At 36.5% G+C, this 20,040-nt stretch overlaps 2 protein-coding genes across 2 annotated transcripts; both read left to right on the top strand.

Annotated features, from left to right (window-relative positions):
• The first annotated feature begins 467 nt into the window (after positions 1-467).
• Positions 468-3,351, top strand: LOC133783014 (uncharacterized). The gene is made up of 5 exons (XM_062222529.1): positions 468-724; positions 1,068-1,261; positions 2,299-2,383; positions 2,742-2,807; positions 2,922-3,351. The coding sequence occupies exons 1-5, from the start codon at positions 641-643 to the stop codon at positions 3,012-3,014; spliced, it is 522 nt and encodes a 173-aa protein (XP_062078513.1). The 5' UTR covers positions 468-640; the 3' UTR covers positions 3,015-3,351.
• A 1,860-nt stretch (positions 3,352-5,211) lies between these two features.
• On the top strand, positions 5,212-19,560 carry LOC133783015 (uncharacterized). Its single transcript, XM_062222531.1, has 15 exons — positions 5,212-5,595; positions 5,717-5,756; positions 5,938-6,186; positions 6,287-6,423; positions 6,518-6,667; positions 7,838-7,939; positions 14,248-14,412; positions 14,575-14,685; positions 15,148-15,245; positions 15,746-15,869; positions 15,993-16,082; positions 17,125-17,169; positions 17,785-18,105; positions 18,637-18,688; positions 19,247-19,560. Exons 1-14 carry the CDS (start codon positions 5,551-5,553, stop codon positions 18,664-18,666), a joined length of 1,707 nt encoding a protein of 568 aa, XP_062078515.1. The 5' UTR covers positions 5,212-5,550; the 3' UTR covers positions 18,667-18,688; positions 19,247-19,560.
• The last annotated feature ends 480 nt before the right edge of the window (positions 19,561-20,040 follow it).

Consider the following 20,040-nt stretch of genomic DNA (forward strand, 5'->3'; position numbering starts at 1 on the left):
ATAGTTTAATTGATGTGAACTTTAGTTGGATAGTAGATGACATCGGTTTTATGATTGAAGAAGAAGAAAGATAATGAGGAAGAAGATACCTATTTTTACAATTATTTTAGTGAATCATTTATTTCAAATAAATTTTGTAAATGTATTCTATTATAATTATTAGGGAAATAACTATTTCTTCCAAAATTAATAATTTTTTATTCATATTCAATTTTATTTTATTCAAATCCTATTCTTATTCCTCTTGTTCAATTCTCCCATATACTGTTGTAATGTTTTCTTATTCCTGCCTAATGTCTGGGCTTAGATTTACTGTGCCAAATTGACTCTACTTCTGGCCCGTGTAGTTTTCTAATTTGGGCCAGCGGCCTAATGTTCACACGCCAGGCTGCCAGGCCAGCAGTCAGCTATGACCGCACCATGTATTACGTATAACGTATAGACGGGAGAATCTTGTTTGGCATGGTGGTAGTTGCAGCTCCGCAGATGTAATTTCGTCAAACCTGAAGGGCACAATTGACTTTTCATCTCATCCTCATTGTTCTCGTCTGCTTCCTCGCTCGTCTTCCTCGATTCACTTGTCCAATCTCCGCCATTGTTCCGTGGAAGCCAATTTTCAGTGATCGGATTTGGAGATACTATGGCGAATCAAGGTGCCAAGAAGCGTAAGGAGGAGAACTCTCGCCACATGGCCAATCTTCGCCGCCTCATCATCGCTTGCAACGTACTTTTTTTGGCTTCTTCTTCTTGGTTTTTGTTTTTTTAATCGAAGAACAAAACAAATTTTGAATCTCGCGAATACTTGTGCAACCCAAGCATTCTTAGAATTGTGAATTATTTGATACAAATTATATATACATTATATGATATGTATAGATATGTCGAATTTAGGTTATTCATGCAACTAAATCATTGGGGTTTGATTAACATGTTAGGACATTGTCAGTGGATGGTGAATAAGAAAAATTAACTTCATCAAGAAATTTTGGCTGTGTTGCACCATTTATTTTGGTTTCTAAGATATTTTCATTCCATTGTACTAATGGAATGTGTCTGGTTTTATTCAGGCTGTTTATTTCTTATTCAGAATGCTGATTTTTCATTCAAGTTTCACCTGGAAGCATTGGATTGGATTGGCTGTGACATCTGCAGCATATTTTCTCCCTTATAAACAACTTGCCCAAATGGCGAATCCTTCTTATACTGATGATGGGGAGCTTTTGGATGGTGGGTTTGATATGAGTACCAGTGGAGTTTGTGGGTATGTCTTCTTGATGTTGTTATGTTGTTTTTAAAAAAAAAGATGTTGTTACGTTTGTTAGCTTTTTTTTTTTTATTGGTTTGTTGGTTGAACATGACTGATTTACGAACAGTGATATATAAAGAGCAAGTGCTCTGATGACATGTTCATGAATTTGGAATTCTGTTTTTAGTTTTACTGGTTGATTTAATTGCACTTATCTCGAAGATCATACTGATGTTGCTTAAGAAATTAGGGGATAGAGAAGAAGAGCAACTCAGAATGATTTAAGACCATTCATTTTCTCAAATTTATATTATTAATTAAATCTGAACTTAAATCCAGTTCCAACACTTCTTCCTTTTAAAGGTACTCTTAAAATGCAATAATCGAACCACCCTATATTAAAATAACAACTAGAACATGAAAACCCAGATGCTCATGAAGAATTCTAATCTGTAGCCATTCATGCAAATATAATGATCTAATGAGTAGTCTGTGGCCTTTAGTCTAAGGTAGGTAGTTTGTGGCTATGCTCTCCATCATATGCTGTAGGGCAGTATCTTTCTGCTCATCTTCTCCCTCTCCCTACCTTCTTTTATGATTCATTGATTACATTCACTGCCCTGAAATATATAAATTTTTCTCTGATGTCAAAGGTTATTTGTTTGATGGTGATTGAATGCAAGAAATTTCCTTTACATGTTAATATTTTGACTTGAATGAGAACTGTTCGATTACATCTGCATGTCACTTTTTCTCGAAGTTGCAACACTGACTACTGAATACATTTTTCCTGACTTCCTTGCATGTCCTTTGCTTTAGTTTTCTATGTGGAATGGGGTTTATTTATGAACTACTTTCAATGAATTGGACTCCTTTGTACAGTATCTTTTGTTTTTTATTGGCATAAGATATTGTCTTGACTTGAGCTTTGGTTTCTAAGTTTTCTATGTGTATTATTGTTGTTGCTAGCCGTACTCATTTCCTCTAGTATATTTTTGGTAAAAATGTTGTTGACCTTCAGTTGTTTTTATGTTTGTTTATTATTTTTTCAGTTATTTACATGATATAATCTACATCACAAGCTTTGTACAAGTAGCATCCATCATCTCCGGAAAATTTTGGTATATATATTTGGTGGTAAGAATTACTCAATACTGGTCTTGTAATTATGCACTTAAACATACCTTTGAGTAAAATAGAACCATAGAAGCATGGTTATCCCATCAATATTTGGAACTGTAGTCTAGTTAGTTAGAGCCAGTTTTGTTATAATTAATGGGATCTACTACTAGTTTGCATTCCTTTCCAGGACCTTTATCCAATGCGTATGGTAAGTATCCTATTGTAATATATGTATATTTTTATATAAGTAGGTGTAATCATTTTGTTTATTAAATAAATGTCTTGATAACAATTTATCGGGCAACTTTCATTTTGGTGAGATGGTTGAGTCAGAAACAGTTTGGTGGCTAACTCACTGTGTTGATAACTCTAGATACCTGCTTTTGGAGCATACCAATGTTCTGGTTTGATTAAGGCACGTTGGCCTGGGGGCTCAGAGGTAACCATTACGATCTTTCTCTTATGTACATTCATTCAACTCCTCGTTTCCTGGCAGTAAGAGTGTTTGTGTTCACTATATCTAACTCGATAAATGTTTCGCCTTATAAAATAGGGAGACGTTGAGGATGAAAAGAGTCGGAAAAAACGAGAAAAGCAGGAGAAGAAAGCTTCAAGAGGCAAGTTTGTCAAACAAAGAACTAGATAAATCACAAGTGTTCTAAGTGGCATGTTATCTCTAGAAATTAAGGCTGCACAAGGCTAACACCTCACACTGAATAGTGTCAAGGACTTGACAAAGTGTTTGTTTTGCAGTAACCATGAAATCCTTTCTGTTCTGTTTTTGTTAGATTGGTTTAGCAATATGATGATAAGGTTAGGATAAAAAAAAAAAAACTTTGGTAAGAGACACTGAGACATGTTTTTGTACTGTATTGTTTCATGTTTTTCTTGGGAGCAATTGAAGAATGAAAATACAAGTTGAAAAAATATGTCTATTAATGGGAGATGATTATGATACAAAATATGTTTTTGAACAGTCTAAATCTCGTGTCCAATTTTTGTGTCACAATCTGTTTAAATGTTGAATAGATCATGCTAAAGTTAAAATAAATATGTTAGAAATTAAAATATGTCCTGAGATGCAATTTTTGAAAATTAATGTCGAAAGTTTAATTGGGAAAAAAGGGCTATAATGATATGATGATGAATGTCTAATTTTTAACTAGAGAATGTCATGAATTTTGAAAATAGCAAAAAATAGATTTGTGTACATCCAATTATGCAAAATGATATCTTATCTTGCCTGGATGAGCTAAACAGTTCTCTGGTACATAATAAGAGCATTTGGATCATCACAAAACTAAATTAAAATTAACAGTTTTGGCAAAAATTGAAAGCTTTGAGGTTATTTTTTAAATATATATATTCATATATATATATATGTGTGTGTGTGTGTGTATACATCTCAATGGCCAAAACACTGAGACTATTTTTCAAAAATTAAAAGCATCACTATATTCCTAAAATTCTCCAACATCCTCGCAAGAGTCACGTGAGTGGTTTATACAAAGTAGTCAAATTATGATGAAGATTTTTTTTTTCCTTTCACATGATATTTTCATTACGTAAGGCGTAAGATTGTCTGAACAATGATATTTTTAACACTGATTTATTTTGAATACGACCGCACATCGATAATTTTTATTTATTGATAATTTTTATAAGTAGTTTACACCTGAATTTATAAACCATGGAAAATCATTTTTTCTTCTCACAAAAGATTGAAACATATACTGATGTGACATTATATAACTGAGTTAACCTATGCCACAAAAAATTAAAAAAATTCCACTCCAACCTATACATGACTCTATCTTCATTCATTACGAAGATATACACTCTACTACTCCTTCATTATAGAAGGCAGCACTATTTCTTTAAAGGCAAAAAAATCCCTGCAAAAAATACCCTTAATAATTATATTTAATTACATTTATATCATTTTATATATATTATATGTTTTTATTATTTATTTTTATAATTATATTTATGTTTAATATTTTAGTTTAAGATTTATATTATACTAATAAATTAAATAAATAAAAATATATATAACATGAATAAATAACAAAAATTAAAAACCAATTACTTATCAAATTTATAATAAAAAATGAAATTAAATATAATTAAACAACAACATTTTTTTTTACAAAAAAGAATAATAACAACAAAATAACTCTACTACCAATATAATTGAAGATGAACGTGATATTAAAATATTAAGGTGGTAGACGAGAATACTAAATTTGAAGAATTTTTTAATCGATACAAACAAATCATAAATAAAGAAGCTCATCTTACACTTCGAAATACACTAATTGATCATTTGTGGGAGGAATATGCTAATTTACAAAATTAGTGTGTACTTTTCGTCTTTTTTAATTTAGATGTAATGTTAATTTTTTAAAAAAAAATATAATGTTTAATTTTCATAATTTAGCAATTGAAGTTAAATCCATTAATATATTTTTTAGTGTTAAAATTATTATTACTTAATTATATACTTGAATGTATAAAATTAATATTTTTTAATTAGTTAAATTATTTATTGATGATTAAAAAGAATAAAAAAAAATTACCTAATAATTAACTCCTCAAATTTAAAAATATTTATTTAATACTTAAAAGAGTCCCTTGTTATCTAATTCTTTTTCTTTCTACGTGATTAGACATAAAATACAACGTAAGTAAAAAACTATTATTCTATGTACAAATAAAAAATATATATTATCCTTGTACTAGAATTATTTTCATTTTATTTTGTTTTCTTCCAAAATTTCGGTTTTTTTGTTCCTAAAATTTGGTTAGTTATTACAGGAGAAAAAAACAAGGCTCATGCAGTGAAGCTAAGCAGAGCATAGCAAAGCAGCAGCAAAAGGGCGGCTACCCAGTAGTAATCTAAATACCCATACCATACCATACCCATCACTTTAGCATTTAGCGGCGCGCACACACAACACAACCCACCTCCATTTTCGTATTTAAACCAAATCCACTTTCTACTCTCACGTCTCCTCTTCTCACCTCTCTCTCACCCTCCCTCCATTATTTTCTCCTTTTACCTTAACGTATATATATATGCACACCACTCTTTCTACACACCGTCTCTTCCTACCAAGCTTTCAAACCCTAGCTTCGAATGCGAACTTCAATCTCAACCTTCTTCTCCTCATCCTCCTCCCATGGCAACTATTCGCAGATTTCTTCCTCGTCAATTCTCCATTGACGTAACTTTTCTTTCTTTCCCCCTTTTCTTGTTCTTGATATGTGTATTATGTCTGTACGTCTATGAATACAGCTTCTGATCTGATTTCCATTTCTGTGTGAATTGGTTTTGCTCTGTTGCAGAGAACGAGCCGAATCTTTTCGTTATCTGGACTTGTAGAAGGTTTGTGCTGTTCTTTTTATATATATATATATATATACAAATATGAATGCGTATTGAAATGGTCTTAAAAGATTTAAGGACAAGTTCAATTCTATTTGAAATTGCTTGGATTGTGTTGAATTTCTGTGTTTAGTGTAAATGTGTAAGATGTATATTATTCTTATGATATCGACAAATTTAGGATCGGGAGGAAGTTATAGGAGTTATGGCGTGATTGGTTCTTCCGAAGATTTGTCATTGAAATTTAAAGATAGAGGTAGTGATAGTTCATCTGAAGTAGATAGTGTCGTTCTTGATGACGAAGTAGAGAAGATTCGTAGTCGATTTGATGCTGCCAAAAAGAGTTTCCTCAGTCTTTCGGAGGCTCTTGCGTCATTGCCGAAGATGAATCCGGAAGCCTTTAAGTCATTGCCAAAGATGAATCCAGAAGGTTTGTTAATGCTTTCTTGCGTTCTTGGATGAAGCCTATAGTTGATTAGTTAGTTAGCTTTTAGATATATATGTTGACTGGTGTTACTTATTGGTATCAGGGATTTATGTAAATAAGAATTTGAGATTGGACAATATTCAAGTTTATGGCTTTGACTATGACTACACATTGGCACATTACTCAAAAAATTTACAGAGCTTAATCTACGATCTTGCGAAAGAGCATATGGTTAATGAGGTTGGTTTTTTCGCTTATTCATATTATGCCTAACAAAAGTTTTGAGCTACGTTGTGTTATATGATTGAATGTAGCGTTGCTTGTGGTCTTTCAGTTACGGTATCCTGAGATTTGCATGGAATTTAAGTATGATCCAACTTTTCCCATCAGAGGATTGTACTATGATAAGCTAAAAGGATGTCTTCTGAAGTTAGACTTCTTTGGGTCAATTGAGCCAGATGGATGCTACTTTGGTCGTCACAAGGTACTTAAACTTTTCAATATGTATTTGGGTTGTCTAGTGTATTCTGGAGCTGGAAGTTGGATATGAAACAACTGTTAATCAATGTTTACAATTTAGATCTTCACTTGGATATACACGATAAGAATATAATAAGCATCTAATAGATAAGGTTTCAGCTCCTGAAAATTCCTCCAAATTGAGCTTTGATATCTTTCCCAAAAGTTTGGGATCTTTGATAACAGTGGGGTTAATTCTCCAAATCTGACATCTTCTACAAGTTGTTTTATCAACTAATCTAGCTGGCAAGATTCCTTTCAAGAAATTTAGTCTTACAAAATTTGGTAAGTTGGTTCTGTATGTAATGCAGAACTATTATGCCTTCTAAATAAGTTTAGCTTTTACACTCAAAGGAAAGAAGATCAAAGTAAGAGTTTATAGGGCTTAAGAGTGAGGGTATACTTGGGGCTCGGGTGTGGTTCTACAGGGTACTACTTGTGTGAGTCTTGGTGAGAGTACTTGTGAGACTTTGATATTCAACTGTTTGGTTTGGATGTACCCTTGGATTTCATAGTGGATTGCTCTTGGATGTGGCTCGAACTGGGCGTAGGCTTAATAGCCAAACCAGTATAATCTTGGTGTTCATTTTCTTTAATTTTCTTGTTTGTTGTTGATTAAAAATTCATACTTCTACTGTTAGTACTCTGTTTGGCAGGTTTGAGTCTTGTTGTTGTATCAGTTACAACAATAACATTCTTTCTTCTTACTTATTTGTTAATAATTGAATGGTTCACAACCCAGTAAGCATATTTCCATTCCATCCTTATACTTGCCTTTTAAAATGTAATGGTTCTTCTAGTTTCAATACAGGATTTTGCAAGGAAAAAGACCCCTGCTGGCTTGCTTGGTTATGAATTTTTACTGACACCAAAATTTTCTTTTAGCATTTATAAGAATCATTCATATTACTCATTTAGCTTAAATTTTTGTTTGTCTTAAATTAGTATACGATGTTGAACAAAATTATTGATGATGCGGGTTGAGTTTGCTGGTTAATTTTATAATAAGCACAAAGATTAACCTTTTTAAAATGTCTCATTCAACAACAATAGTTTTGTTGCAATTAATCAATTAATAGACATAAAAGATTAAGCATTATTTTTTGGTTTGTGATTGTGATTTTCTATGTTGCAGCTTACCAGAAAGGAAATAGAGGAAATTTACGGAACTCGGCATATCGGTCGTGACCAAGCACGAGGTCTTGTTGGTTTAATGGACTTCTTTTGCTTTAGCGAGGTTAGTTCATTATTTTCATATGTTACCAATCAATACCCGCATAATAGCCACAGTTGAAAAAAACGTCTTACTTTGAGAAATTGTGGATGGACACAGCAGAAAATTACAATATTAGGAGGAAAGTGTTAGGCTTTTCCTGCAAAATTGGTTAGTTGGCAGCTATGGAAATGTCACAGAACCAGAAAAAAATAAAATATGACAGAGAAATGAGAAAATTCTGTATGTGTGTATTGACTTCTAGGAATTCGAGAGCTTAGACCTCTCCACATTACAATAATCTCCACATTCACACAAAGGTTCTCAACCTTGGCTAAATACCCCAGCCCCATACAAACTTATCGTATACCTCACCACAAACTAACTCAGCTCCTCTAACGGTTTCTAACCCCCCACAACTAATTATCCTCTACAGCCCTTCCCTTGCTACGTCCCTTATACCTTCGGCTGTACACAAAAGTTAATGGTGGTCTATCAATACCGCCCGCCCGGAGTCTCACCTTGTCCTCAAGGTGAAAATGAGGGAATTGGTCTTGTATTACCCGAAAATCTTCCCACGTTGCTTCAAATTCTGGCAGCTGAGCCCATTTAATCAACACTTGGGGGGGCGTTTTATGCGAGCCTGGCTTCACGTCTAACACCTCCTCTGGTTCCAGCAGCCATTCCAGCTCCTCCGTGAGTCCCACAGGCAAGTTAGAGGCCTGTTGTTGAGGTCCCAGCGCAGCTCTCAACATGGAAATGTGAAAAACAGGATGAATTGCAGCATCCTGGGGTAGTTGTAAGCGGTATGCCACTGCCCCAACGCGTTCAATGATTGGAAATGGTCCAAAGAAACGGGGAGCTAACTTTTCATTGAGACGCTTGGCCACGGAACGTTGTCGGTATGGTCGAAGCTTCACATAAACAAGATCACCCACTTTAAATTCAATGTCCCTTCGTTTCCTATCCGCTTGCCTCTTCATAATCTGCTGAGCCTTGTGCAGATTCTGTTTGAGTAGGCTGAGGACATCATCTCTGTCTTTTAAGTTCTTCTCCACTGCTGAAACTTGGGTACTATTGTGTTCAAAAGGAATCAAGGCTGGAGGATCCCTGTGGTAGACCGCTTTAAATGGAGTCATCCCCGCCGAGACGTGAAATGTAGTGTTATACCAATACTCCGCCCAAGGCAACCACTTGGCCCATTTGCTGGGTTTTGTGCTAACAAAACAGCGAAGATAAGTTTCTAAGCATCTGTTCACCACCTCCGTTTGTCCATCTGACTGTGGGTGATAAGCGGTACTGCGTTTCAATAGTGTACCCTGCAAACGGAATAGTTCTTTCCAGAATAAACTGAGAAAAATCTTATCTCTGTCCGAGACAATAGAACGTGGAATACCATGTAACTTCACCACTTCCTTGACGAAGATGCCAGCCACTGTATCCGCTGTGAACGGGTGTCTCAATGGAATAAAATGCCCATATTTTGTCAATCTATCCACTACCACCAAAATAGAGTCGAACCCATTGGAATATGGTAGCCCTTCGATGAAATCCATCGAAATATCCTCCCAAATCTGATCAGGAATCGGCAGAGGCTGAAGGAGACCAGCTGGAGTTTGAGCCGCTGTCTTGTTCAGTTGACAAATGCTGCATTCTGCCGCAAATTTCTGAATATCTTTCCTCATTCCTGACCAGTAAAGGTCGGCTGCCATGCACTGAAAAGTGCGAAATACTCCCGAATGTCCCCCCAACGGGCTGCTGTGATATTCCTGCAAAAGAAGAGGAATGAAAGGAGATGTCGCTGGTAACACCAATCTGCCTTTAAACTTTAAACAGCCCTGTACAAGTGAATATCCTCCATTGTGGCGGCCCTCCTGCAGCTCTTGGAGTATTTTAGCTAAACTGGGGTCGGATGCTAAGTGGGACTGCAAATCTGGTAAGGAAATCACGCTGGGAACTGAAACAGCAGCTAAAATAACCTCACTGTGCATGCGGGAAAGTGCGTCGGCAACTTTATTTTCTAACCCCGGCTATTGGATCGCAAAATCGTAGCCCAAAATCTTCGTTAACCATTTTTGATGCTCCGAAGCCATCAAACGCTGCTCCAATAGATACTGTAAACTTCGCTGGTCCGTTCTAACAATAAATCTGCGGCCCAATAGATAGGGTCTCCATTTCTGAATTGCAAGCACTATTGCCATTAACTCGCGCTCATATACAGATTTTGTTCTCCCCCTTGAAGATAATACCTGACTGAAAAACGCAATGGGCCGCCTGTTTTGCATAAGGACTGCCCCTAACCCGGATCCCGACGCATCTGCTTTTCAATAATAAAAGGCGCTGAAAAATCTGGTAATGCGAGTACGGGCACTGAACACATAGCTTGTTTAAGGGCTGTAAACGCTGCCTGAGCCTCGGGGGACCAGCCAAACGCCTCCTTTTTTAGTAAGTCAGTAAGAGGTCGCGCAATACTCCCATATCCTTTGACAAATTTCCTGTAGTACCCAGTTAAACCCAAAAAACCTCGCAAACCATTCACTGTTGTCGGAATAGGCCAGTTTTCCATGGTAGCCAGCTTGCTTGGGTCCGCTGCCACCCCCTTGCCTGAAATCAAATGCCCGAGATACTCCACTTGAGTTTTCCCCACCAAGCACTTCTTCTTATTAGCGAACAGTTGGTGCTGATTTAATCTGTCCAAAACCAGCTCAAGATGCTTTGTATGCTCGCTAAGGGACCTGCTATATATCAAAATATCGTCAAAAAAAACTAGGACAAATTTACGCAAAAATTCGCGAAACACCTCATTCATCAATCCTTGAAAGGTGGCCGGCGCATTCGTAAGTCCAAAGGGCATAACTAGGAACTCGTAATGCCCTTCATGTGTGCGGAAAGCTGTCTTCTCCACATCACAGGCAGCCACCCGGATTTGATGATAACCCGACTTCAAATCCAACTTAGTAAAAATCTGGGCACCATGGAGCTCATCCAAGAGTTCATCGATGACTGGAATAGGGAATTTATCGGCGATTGTTTCCCTATTGAGCGCCCTATAGTCAACGCAGAACCTCCAACTACCGTCCTTCTTCCGAACCAACAAAACGGGGCTCGAAAAGGGGCTAGAACTCGGCTGAATGATGCCAGCCTTCAACATGTCAGCCACCAATATTTCTATTTCATCCTTCTGAGTCTGTGCGTAACGGTATGGCCTTACCGAAATAGGACCTGCCCCTTCCTTAAGTGTTATGCGGTGCTCGCGAGTTCTAGATGGCAGTAACCCCGACGGCATAGAAAAAACAGATGCATATCGCTGCAAAACAGCTTGTAACTTCGCTGGAATTGCTTCAGTGGGACTCTCTGCCTCCTTCTGCAGATTATTCAACTGAACCCAAAACCCCACTCCTTCGTGTTCCACTGTATAAATCATAGCTTTCAGCGAGATGGGGGACTTACAAAGACTCGGGTCTCCATGTAATGTGATCCACATACCCGCCATTTCGAATCGCATCACCATAGTCTTCCAATTAACCTCCATGTTCCCCAATGTTTCAAGCCATTTGATGCCCAAAATGACGTCTGCTCCACCTAACTCAAGAGGCAAAAAATCTGTCACCACTGTCACCGCACCCAGATCCAGTTCAACATGAGCACAAATCCCCTCTGTTCTGACTTTACCACCGGTACCCAGCAATATTCCATAACACGAGGTTGGGCTGATCGGTATTCCCGCTGCCTCCACCACCGCTGTGGAGATGAAGTTGTGCGTGGCTCCGCTATCAATCAAGACCGTGACTGGGTTCGATGCTATACGGCCGGCCAATTTCAAAGTATGGGCAGATGAGATACCGACTAAGGAGTTCAAGGACAAGGTTGCGAGAGTTTCTTCGGACCCTTCCGTTTGGTTGGCATCCGGAGATGGTGGCGGTGATTCTGTGAGTGACTGGTCTTCCTCATCATCCATGGTTAACAAAACTTGCAAGAGTTTCTGGTCGCACTCGTGGCCACGATGAAATTTCTTGTCGCACTTAAAACACAGTCCCTTCGTCTTCTTCTCTTGATACTCAGCTTCGGAGAGGCGGCGAACCAGGGGTGGTCGACTGAATTTCGAGAGTCCCAACGCTGCGGTGGTCAGAGCTGGGGTCGCCGAGGACGACGGCGCGACATGGGCGGCTCGCTGGAATGACTGAAGCACGTTCTGTCTTGGTGGAAAGATTGGGCTCAAGTTGGGCCGATTATTGGAAGCCCTAGGAGGCTGACCCGTTGCAAGCAGGAGGTGGCCTTCTTCCACCCGTTGGGCTGTATCCATGATATTAGCCAAGCCCACGGGTTGTAGGATGTGCAAAGCCCCACGAATATCTTCTCTGAGCCCTTTTACGAAGCTCCCTTCCAATATATGATCGGGAACGTCTGGAACCCGTGATGCCAGAGCCTCCCAACGAAGACGGTACTCTCTGACTGTTGAAGTCTGAAACAGTGACATGAACTCCTCCGAAATCGAACCCACCAGAGTAGCTCGGAACCGCTGTAAGAGTAGTGTTCGCAACGTAGCCCATGAAGATATAGGTCGTCTCTGGTTTTCCCACTGAAACCAGGTGAGCGCATCGCCATCTAAGCCCACAATCGCTGCCTCAAGCATCATCGATTCCGACATCCTAGAGAGGAGAAAGTATCGTTCAACCTTGTAAATCCATCCTTCTGGATTTTCTCCAGAAAATACTGGCAGCTCCAACCGTGGTGGTCTGAAATCGTGGCCCTGTTCTGAGGTGAAAGAAAACGGAGCGGCTGGGTTCAATGGTCGTTGGTGCGGCGGCGGAGCCGATCCCAGTGTGGACGAGGAAGATGGCGGAATTGGTGGGGATCCGACTGTCGGAATGGGCGACGATTCACCATCCAGTGCTCGTTGATGCCGATTGGCACTGGCAGCGGCTGTCTCCGTTGGATTCTTCTTCGATACTTGCAACAGATGGGCCAAATGAGTAACTAAGAAGTCCATCTTCTTTTCCATTTCAGGCAGACGTTGGATCTCTGTTTTCAGGAGGTCAATTTCCTTGGGCAATTGGAGAAAATCCGTTCTGACCTCAGTGAGCCCCCGCTGAAATTCAACTTGTACAGCTTCCAATTTCTCTTCCCAGATCTCCATTGGATTGTCAGCTCTCTTTGGTCCCATAGTAGACCGATTGGCTCTGATACCAATTTGTTAGGCTTTTCCTGCAAAATTGGTTAGTTGGCAGCTATGGAAATGTCACAGAACCAGAAAAAAATAAAATATGACAGAGAAATGAGAAAATTCTGTATGTGTGTATTGACTTCTAGGAATTCGAGAGCCTAGGCCTCTCCACATTACAATAATCTCCACATTCACACAAAGGTTCTCAACCTTGGCTAAATACCCCAGCCCCAGACAAACTTATCGTATACCTCACCACAAACTAACTCAGCTCCTCTAACGGTTTCTAACCCCCCACAACTAATTATCCTCTACAGCCCTTCCCTTGCTACGTCCCTTATACCTTCGGCTGTACACAAAAGTTAATGGTGGTCTATCAGAAAGTTTTATGATTACCATCTTTTTTATGTGTAAGAGGAGCTAGGGCACAAGACTCTAGATGGACTTAAAAGCTCATTTCACGATTCAGGGGTCCAACTAACATTAAATTGCAGAATTCTTAATTATCCCAAGATCAAGTGCAACTCATATTTCTAGTGCCAACGAACTTTTTTTCTTTTGATTGCTATGTAGGATACTTGATTAACTATCTGACACAAACTACACATCTCCTTTATAGGCATAAGAGTTTAGGAAAGTAAGTGAATACTGACTTGGATCAGTTTGAAACTATTGTTTGTCAAATATACTGATGGGTTTAGTTGGGTTGGTCTTTGTGAGGCAGGGGAAGTCATGTTTTGACAAGAGAAACATCATTATTTGACAAAAAAGAATAATGCACTCAAGCATTAAGAGAATTGGATAATTACCTTGAGGAAGAAGAAAAAAAGTTCCTTCTTTTTCACCTCTATTAAAAAGGGAGAGGGATGATTGTATAGTTTATATAAGTTGTTAAATTTATCTACTTTTTTTGTTGCCAATTATAATTCTGGCATATAGTGTTAGAGATTGAGTGTGCTTCATTGTTTGGTCTTAAGGGTGTTGTTTCTTCTGTAAAGATTGTTTATTATGTTGATGCATACATGTTTGAATATGGAACATAACAATTTACTCAATATTAAGATAATTACTTGCATGCTGTGCTTTGTTGGGTTGGTTTGTTCCTTCCAAGACTCTTAAGATTCTTTACCTTTACCCTCTAATGCTTTCTTTTATGGCCACTTCACAGGCATGCCTTATTGCGGATATTGTGCAATATTTTGTCAATGCTAAACTGGAATTTGATGCTAGCTACATCTATCAAGATGTAAATCGTGCAATTCAGTATGTTCACCAAAGTGGATTGATGCATAGAGGAATTCTTTCCGACCCATGTAGATATCTTGTAAAAAATGTAGGCTCTTACTAGTCATTATGTTTTCAAGTACTTTACTATATGCAATATATATAAATATATAGCCATTTTCCTTTTGTTGTTATTTCACATAAATTTATTGTATGTCTGTACTATTTTCGAAGCATTTTATGATTGTTGCGTGGGTAATATTAAATTCAGGGTCAGCTATTACATTTTCTGAAGATGCTAAGGGAAAAGGGGAAAAAACTTTTCTTGCTCACCAACTCTCCATATTACTTTGTGGATGGTGGAATGCGGTTTCTGTTAGAGGTAATTTCTTTTATTGTTTGTGGAAAGAAAAAATTATTAGAATGAAGTAGAGTAAAATAGGTGACCTAATCACAAAACATTAGCCTTTATATTTCTGGAGACTGGTTACTCTTAAGTTATTAATTAATAGCATTTGATGAAGATATAAGATCAATCTAATTCAATTTGAATTTATCAGTTGTTTAAACTTATAGCATGAAATGCTTTCCTGAGTTTTCATGCATTTACCCAACTGATGAATAAGTAGTAGTGTTTAATCAGTTGAAATTTTTTGCACAGTTTTCCATTTTGAAGATTAAATATATGTGTGCATATCTGAATGAAACTACACATGTTTATGTATAATCTGTGAAGTTCAGTGTTTAACATATATATATTTATTTTCATTGTTTCAGTTACCCTCATTGTCATTAGGCTCTTCTGAAAATTCCTAAGCTAACTCTGATCTCTGATATGATTTAGGATTCTGTGGGTGACAGAGACTCGTGGAGAGAACTTTTTGATGTCGTGATAGCCCAAGCAAACAAGCCAGATTTCTACACATCTGAGCACCCTTTCCGGTTTGTATCTTTAGCTTGTTTATTTATCTATCTGCTTCATTTCTCCTTCTCATTCATTTGCGTATAAATCAATTTTGAACTTCTTCTTTGATTGAGTGCCTTGAAAATTATGATGATTGTGCTGTACTTTTTTTTCTCTTTTGGTTTGTGATTAATTTTTCAAAATAAAAACCTTGGGAATAAGACATATATGAGTAGCGTGATCTTATGAATATATATATATATATGTGTGTGTGTGCCTTGAAAATTATGATGATTGTGCTGTACTTTTTTCCCTTTTGGTTTGTGATTAATTTTTCAAAATAAAAACCTTGGGAATAAGACATATATAAATAGCGTGATCTTATGAATATGTTCTAAGTCGTTTATTTATTTTGCTCCTTAGTTGCATTTTGGAACTTATTATTTTTCTTGCCCTTAATTTCACCATGAAATATTAAGAGCTATACCAATAAATTTCATGCTGATCTGTTCTCTGTTCTGTTTTCTGGAACATGAAGTTGTTATGACCCAGAGAAGGACACATTAGCTTTTTCAAAGGTGGATAGATTTCTTCCTAATAAAATCTATTACCAAGGATGCCTTAAGTCCTTTCTTGAAATCACCAAGTGGAATGGCCCAGAGGTATTTTTTTTAGCTTTTATTTGTTTACTGTAAAATAATTGCCAGATTTTGGACTCTATAAATATGTTTGAAGTCAACTTTCTTTGCTGTTGCAATAATATAGTGTAACACCTTGTCTTATAGGTGATTTACTTTGGAGATCACCTATTTAGCGACCTTAGAGGACCTTCAAAAGCTGGTTGGCGCACTGCTGCAATCATCCATGAACTAGAGGTATGTTATCTTGACCTTTTGAGTTGATGCTAACTTGCAGTGCTTTCAGTGGGGAAAAATGGTCTTCATATACTTTTTGTTCTGTAGTAGCTTTGATTCGAAGTGTTATGAAGTGTATTTTATGTGTATGTGAGCAAATCTGTAAAACCAAGAATTCTTTATCATGCTTGATAATTATTGTGTAACTGAATCACAGCAGATGATAACATTTTAGGTCAGTTATCAAGGGTAGTGACCCTACATTGTTTATAAAAGACATTAGAGAGCCAATTTGAGTGAGTGAGATTTCAGAGAGAATCCTGTAAGTTTGTGACAGGCAAGAAGATTGAGATTTTCTTGCAGCTATTGAGGATGAATGGCTATAATTTTTTTTTAAACAAAACCTGAAGCTTGGATTAATTAGAGAAAACTATAAGCAAAAGTAGGAAAATATCCTACATTAAAAAACAGAACAAAATCACAACCGATTGTGCCAATCTCTAATTAGCACTCTTCAGTAATGGAATATATGGCATTTAATTTCATTCTTGTGGATGTGTTCATCTTGGTCTGCAATGTTGTTATTTTGATGTTATATTATAATATAGTAGTTGAGGAATCCTCATGTATCCAATATGATTGTAATTAGAGTCTGATGTTATGGAACTAATGTCTCATAGGGCTAAAAGATCCGGTAGGGATGTTATTCTTCGGTAGCTGTTTATGTAAAGTAGCAAGGTTGCCTTTACAAAGCCATATATAGCATTTTCTCTTGTAAAAAGGTGTGGTTGAAGATTTGCATTACTGTACAAGGGAAGAACATCTGGTTAATTTGGATTTGTATTTAAGTTAATGAATCATGTTCAACTGTCAACTGTCATAGGATCTAAATTAGTATACAAATCTTACCATTGTCTAAACATAAATTTGGAATCGGATACATTTTCTGAACTTTCAATTCTAATTTATTAGTTTGTTGATTTGACTTTTAAATCTTTCCAAGTTTAGTTAACGGTTTCTTTTCTTAGAGGAAGATGCTATTAACATGTTTTGCTAACTGCAGAGTGAAATTCGTACACAAAATGAAGATGCTTACCGATTTGAACAGGTAATTTTTCTGTTACTATCCTCTCTTCATTCTTGGTGGTGTTGTTATCTTTTCCTCTTTTTATGTTTACTTTCTGTTATTATTTTTATTTCATTTGCATTTGAGGTTGGTGAAAAGGGGTTATTGTTTATTAAGAGGTCTTTCCCAGCTGAGCTTTGTCACCTGCAGTTTACGACATTTACTCACTGGAAGTCTAATTACCTTAGGGACAATGTTTTGGGATGTTTGTACTAGATCTCTCCCCAGCTCAAGGTTTCCATTGTCATTTTTAGTAGCATATTTTTGGCACATATGCTGTATATGTTGCTTCTCTCTCTCACACTCACACATGCAAGTGTAAGCTCACTTGTAGACACTGACAGCAGAGTAAAATTGATAGATAAATTTTTATGACCCATTGACAAACCTTCTGAACCCACTTAGCAAACTCAAGTCATGTTTGAAATTGTAGCCCACTGTTAATTTGTTAAAATGGCTTCGTACTGAGGTGAAAAAGTTTGTCCAATAATGACTTGTGTTTCATGTAACCTTTGAGTTATTCATTTTCCCCCATTTGTCTAGTTAAGACAGCCAGGCAGATCTGTTTTATCCCTGAACCATTCTCTCTTAATGCAGGCAAAGTTTCACATAATACAAGAACTCCTCGGTAAATTGCATTCAACTGTTGCTAGTAATCATCAGAGTAAAGCTTATAAATTGCTGTTGGAGGAGCTAAATGTGGAGCGAGTGAAGGCACGTCAAATGATGAAGAAAATGTTTAATAGATCCTTTGGAGCCACATTCCTCACAGACACAGGTCAAGAATCTGCTTTTGCCTATCATATACATCAATATGCAGATGTTTATACCAGTAAACCAGAGAATTTTTTGCTCTACCCTTCTGATGCATGGCTACATGTACCCTTCGACATCAAGATTATGCCACACCATCTTAAGGTAGTCTTGCTCCTTAAAATCTTTTCATCTCTACCTTTTATTGACAATACATTAGTTTCATGCAAGAGCTTCGATTTTGTTGAAATTGTAAATTCTTGTTGGTAATGTTTTTCATTTTTGGTTGCACTGTATTCTAGCAAGTTTATTCATGAATGATTATGATCTATTCATTAGAGAGGAACAAAAAAAAAAAGGACGAATGGAAGAAAATGTGAGATAGCAAATGTGAAGGAAAGAAAGCTTGTTTATTTCAAAATTACTATTTTTTAGGTTAGCGAATTTGGAAAATTTAACATTTCAATAGCATTTTGTCTTCCATTCCCTTTTGAATCCAATTTGGGCGGATTTGTAAGCCTACACTAATTCTTTTTCACACTTTCCATTTTTTTTCTCTCTCCTACCACACAATTAGTCTTCTTTCTTTACGTTCTCTCCACTTATTGATATGTATATCCAGGCAAAATTAACTTAGTTATTTTCTGTGAAATTTCTAGTTTTTCTTTCTAACATGTTCTATGTTCCTTCTTTCAGGTCCCATCAAGCTTGTTCAGAAGTTGTTGAATATAATTCTTTTGGAGAAAGGGTTAGTACAAGTAGAGTTCTGCAGCTTTCTAAATTCTTTCTTGCCAAATATAGCTAGTAAATTTTTCACCACACTATAGGTATAGGCAGTATTAGTATTACTACGCTAGAATCTCATGCCCCCCAGTTTGGGCTGGCCTAATAATAAAAACATACACCTTGATTCTTAAAGTAGACATGTAAATTGCATGTCTCTACGCCATTCATTCTTTCAACTGTATATTGAAATTTTAAAAATTACCTTAAATCCAATTCACCTGAATTTCGATCCCATTCATTTACAAATATTTTCATTAGACTGCTTTGTACTCGTAAATCACCTTTTAATCCAACGATTTTGGGCGAAGATAATGCAGTAGTGTGACAAAATTAAAAATCCTTAATGTGAAGTGACTAAGCAAGTTCTGTGGCGAATTATATGAAATAGTTACTTGAACTATAGGTGACTAAACATTTGATGTACCTTTTGCTTATTCTCTCATGCAAAAAGAATTATAGTCATGGTGAATTAATAACCTAACTAACTTGTTGAGGATTCCCCCCTTTTTTTTTGTATCAGCTGAGCCAACTAAACAGGGTTGGTACTAGCCTCTGGTTTTGGCAGAGGTCAGCTCTTATGTTTCTTATTGCATAATTTTTATCTGGTATTTAACTACTTATGCAATTAATATACTAGACCAGGTCCTAAGTTTTCCACGCTAAATATGCTATCAAGGAATTAGGTGAGTAAATAGTTTGAGCTTAAGGTGTGCACTTTTTGGTAGTTGATAGTGTTTTCTTAGACATTTTTTTTGCAGCTACACTCCGAAAATACGGCGTAAAAGTGTAGTTAACCACTACTTTAAACTTCAAACAGCAGGCACATTTTTATTTTCATTTTTTGTTTACACATCATTAATAGCTAGCTAAAACCATCATTAATAGCGTTAGCTAAGACTTGGGTTTTTATTTACACATCTTGATATGTAAATATACTAGTGTTAACTGTTTAGAAGAGAAGACATCTATGTGATACTAATAATCACTTGTCGGTCTAGTAAGCCACCACGACATGATACAATTATAAAATGACAATTTAATTAGTAATTAAAACTAAATTGGAAAATATCTGTTCTATATATTTAAAAAAAAATGTATACTTCTACTTTTAAAATATTTAATTTAGTAGGGTATTTGTGGTATAAATACCTGATATTTTTCATTTTATACATTTATATATCTAATTTTTTTCGTCGACAAAAATACTAAACATTAGGCCTGTTTAGCATTGTTCTCTACTTTTGTTTTCAAAATTATGTTTTCAGAAATAAGAACAGAAAATAGTTTTTGTAGGGACGATCGATATTTGATTTG

The sequence above is a fragment of the Humulus lupulus genome, chromosome 6, assembly GCF_963169125.1.
Source record: "Humulus lupulus chromosome 6, drHumLupu1.1, whole genome shotgun sequence".
In the NCBI taxonomy this organism is placed as follows: domain Eukaryota; kingdom Viridiplantae; phylum Streptophyta; class Magnoliopsida; order Rosales; family Cannabaceae; genus Humulus; species Humulus lupulus.

What these genes read in the sequence shown, in the direction of transcription:
- LOC133783014 (XM_062222529.1), top strand. Translation starts at nt 641, where the DNA reads ATGGCGAATCAAGGTGCCAAGAAGCGTAAGGAGGAGAACTCTCGCCAC. An exon ending in GCCTCATCATCGCTTGCAAC is followed by an intron (nt 725 to 1,067) that starts GTACTTTTTTTG and finishes GGTTTTATTCAG; the next exon opens with GCTGTTTATTTCTTATTCAG. An exon ending in TTTGGTATATATATTTGGTG is followed by an intron (nt 2,384 to 2,741) that starts GTAAGAATTACT and finishes TGATAACTCTAG; the next exon opens with ATACCTGCTTTTGGAGCATA.
- LOC133783015 (XM_062222531.1), top strand. Translation starts at nt 5,551, where the DNA reads ATGGCAACTATTCGCAGATTTCTTCCTCGTCAATTCTCCATTGAC. An exon ending in ACTTCTTTTGCTTTAGCGAG is followed by an intron (nt 7,940 to 14,247) that starts GTTAGTTCATTA and finishes GCCACTTCACAG; the next exon opens with GCATGCCTTATTGCGGATAT. An exon ending in GTAGATATCTTGTAAAAAAT is followed by an intron (nt 14,413 to 14,574) that starts GTAGGCTCTTAC and finishes TATTAAATTCAG; the next exon opens with GGTCAGCTATTACATTTTCT.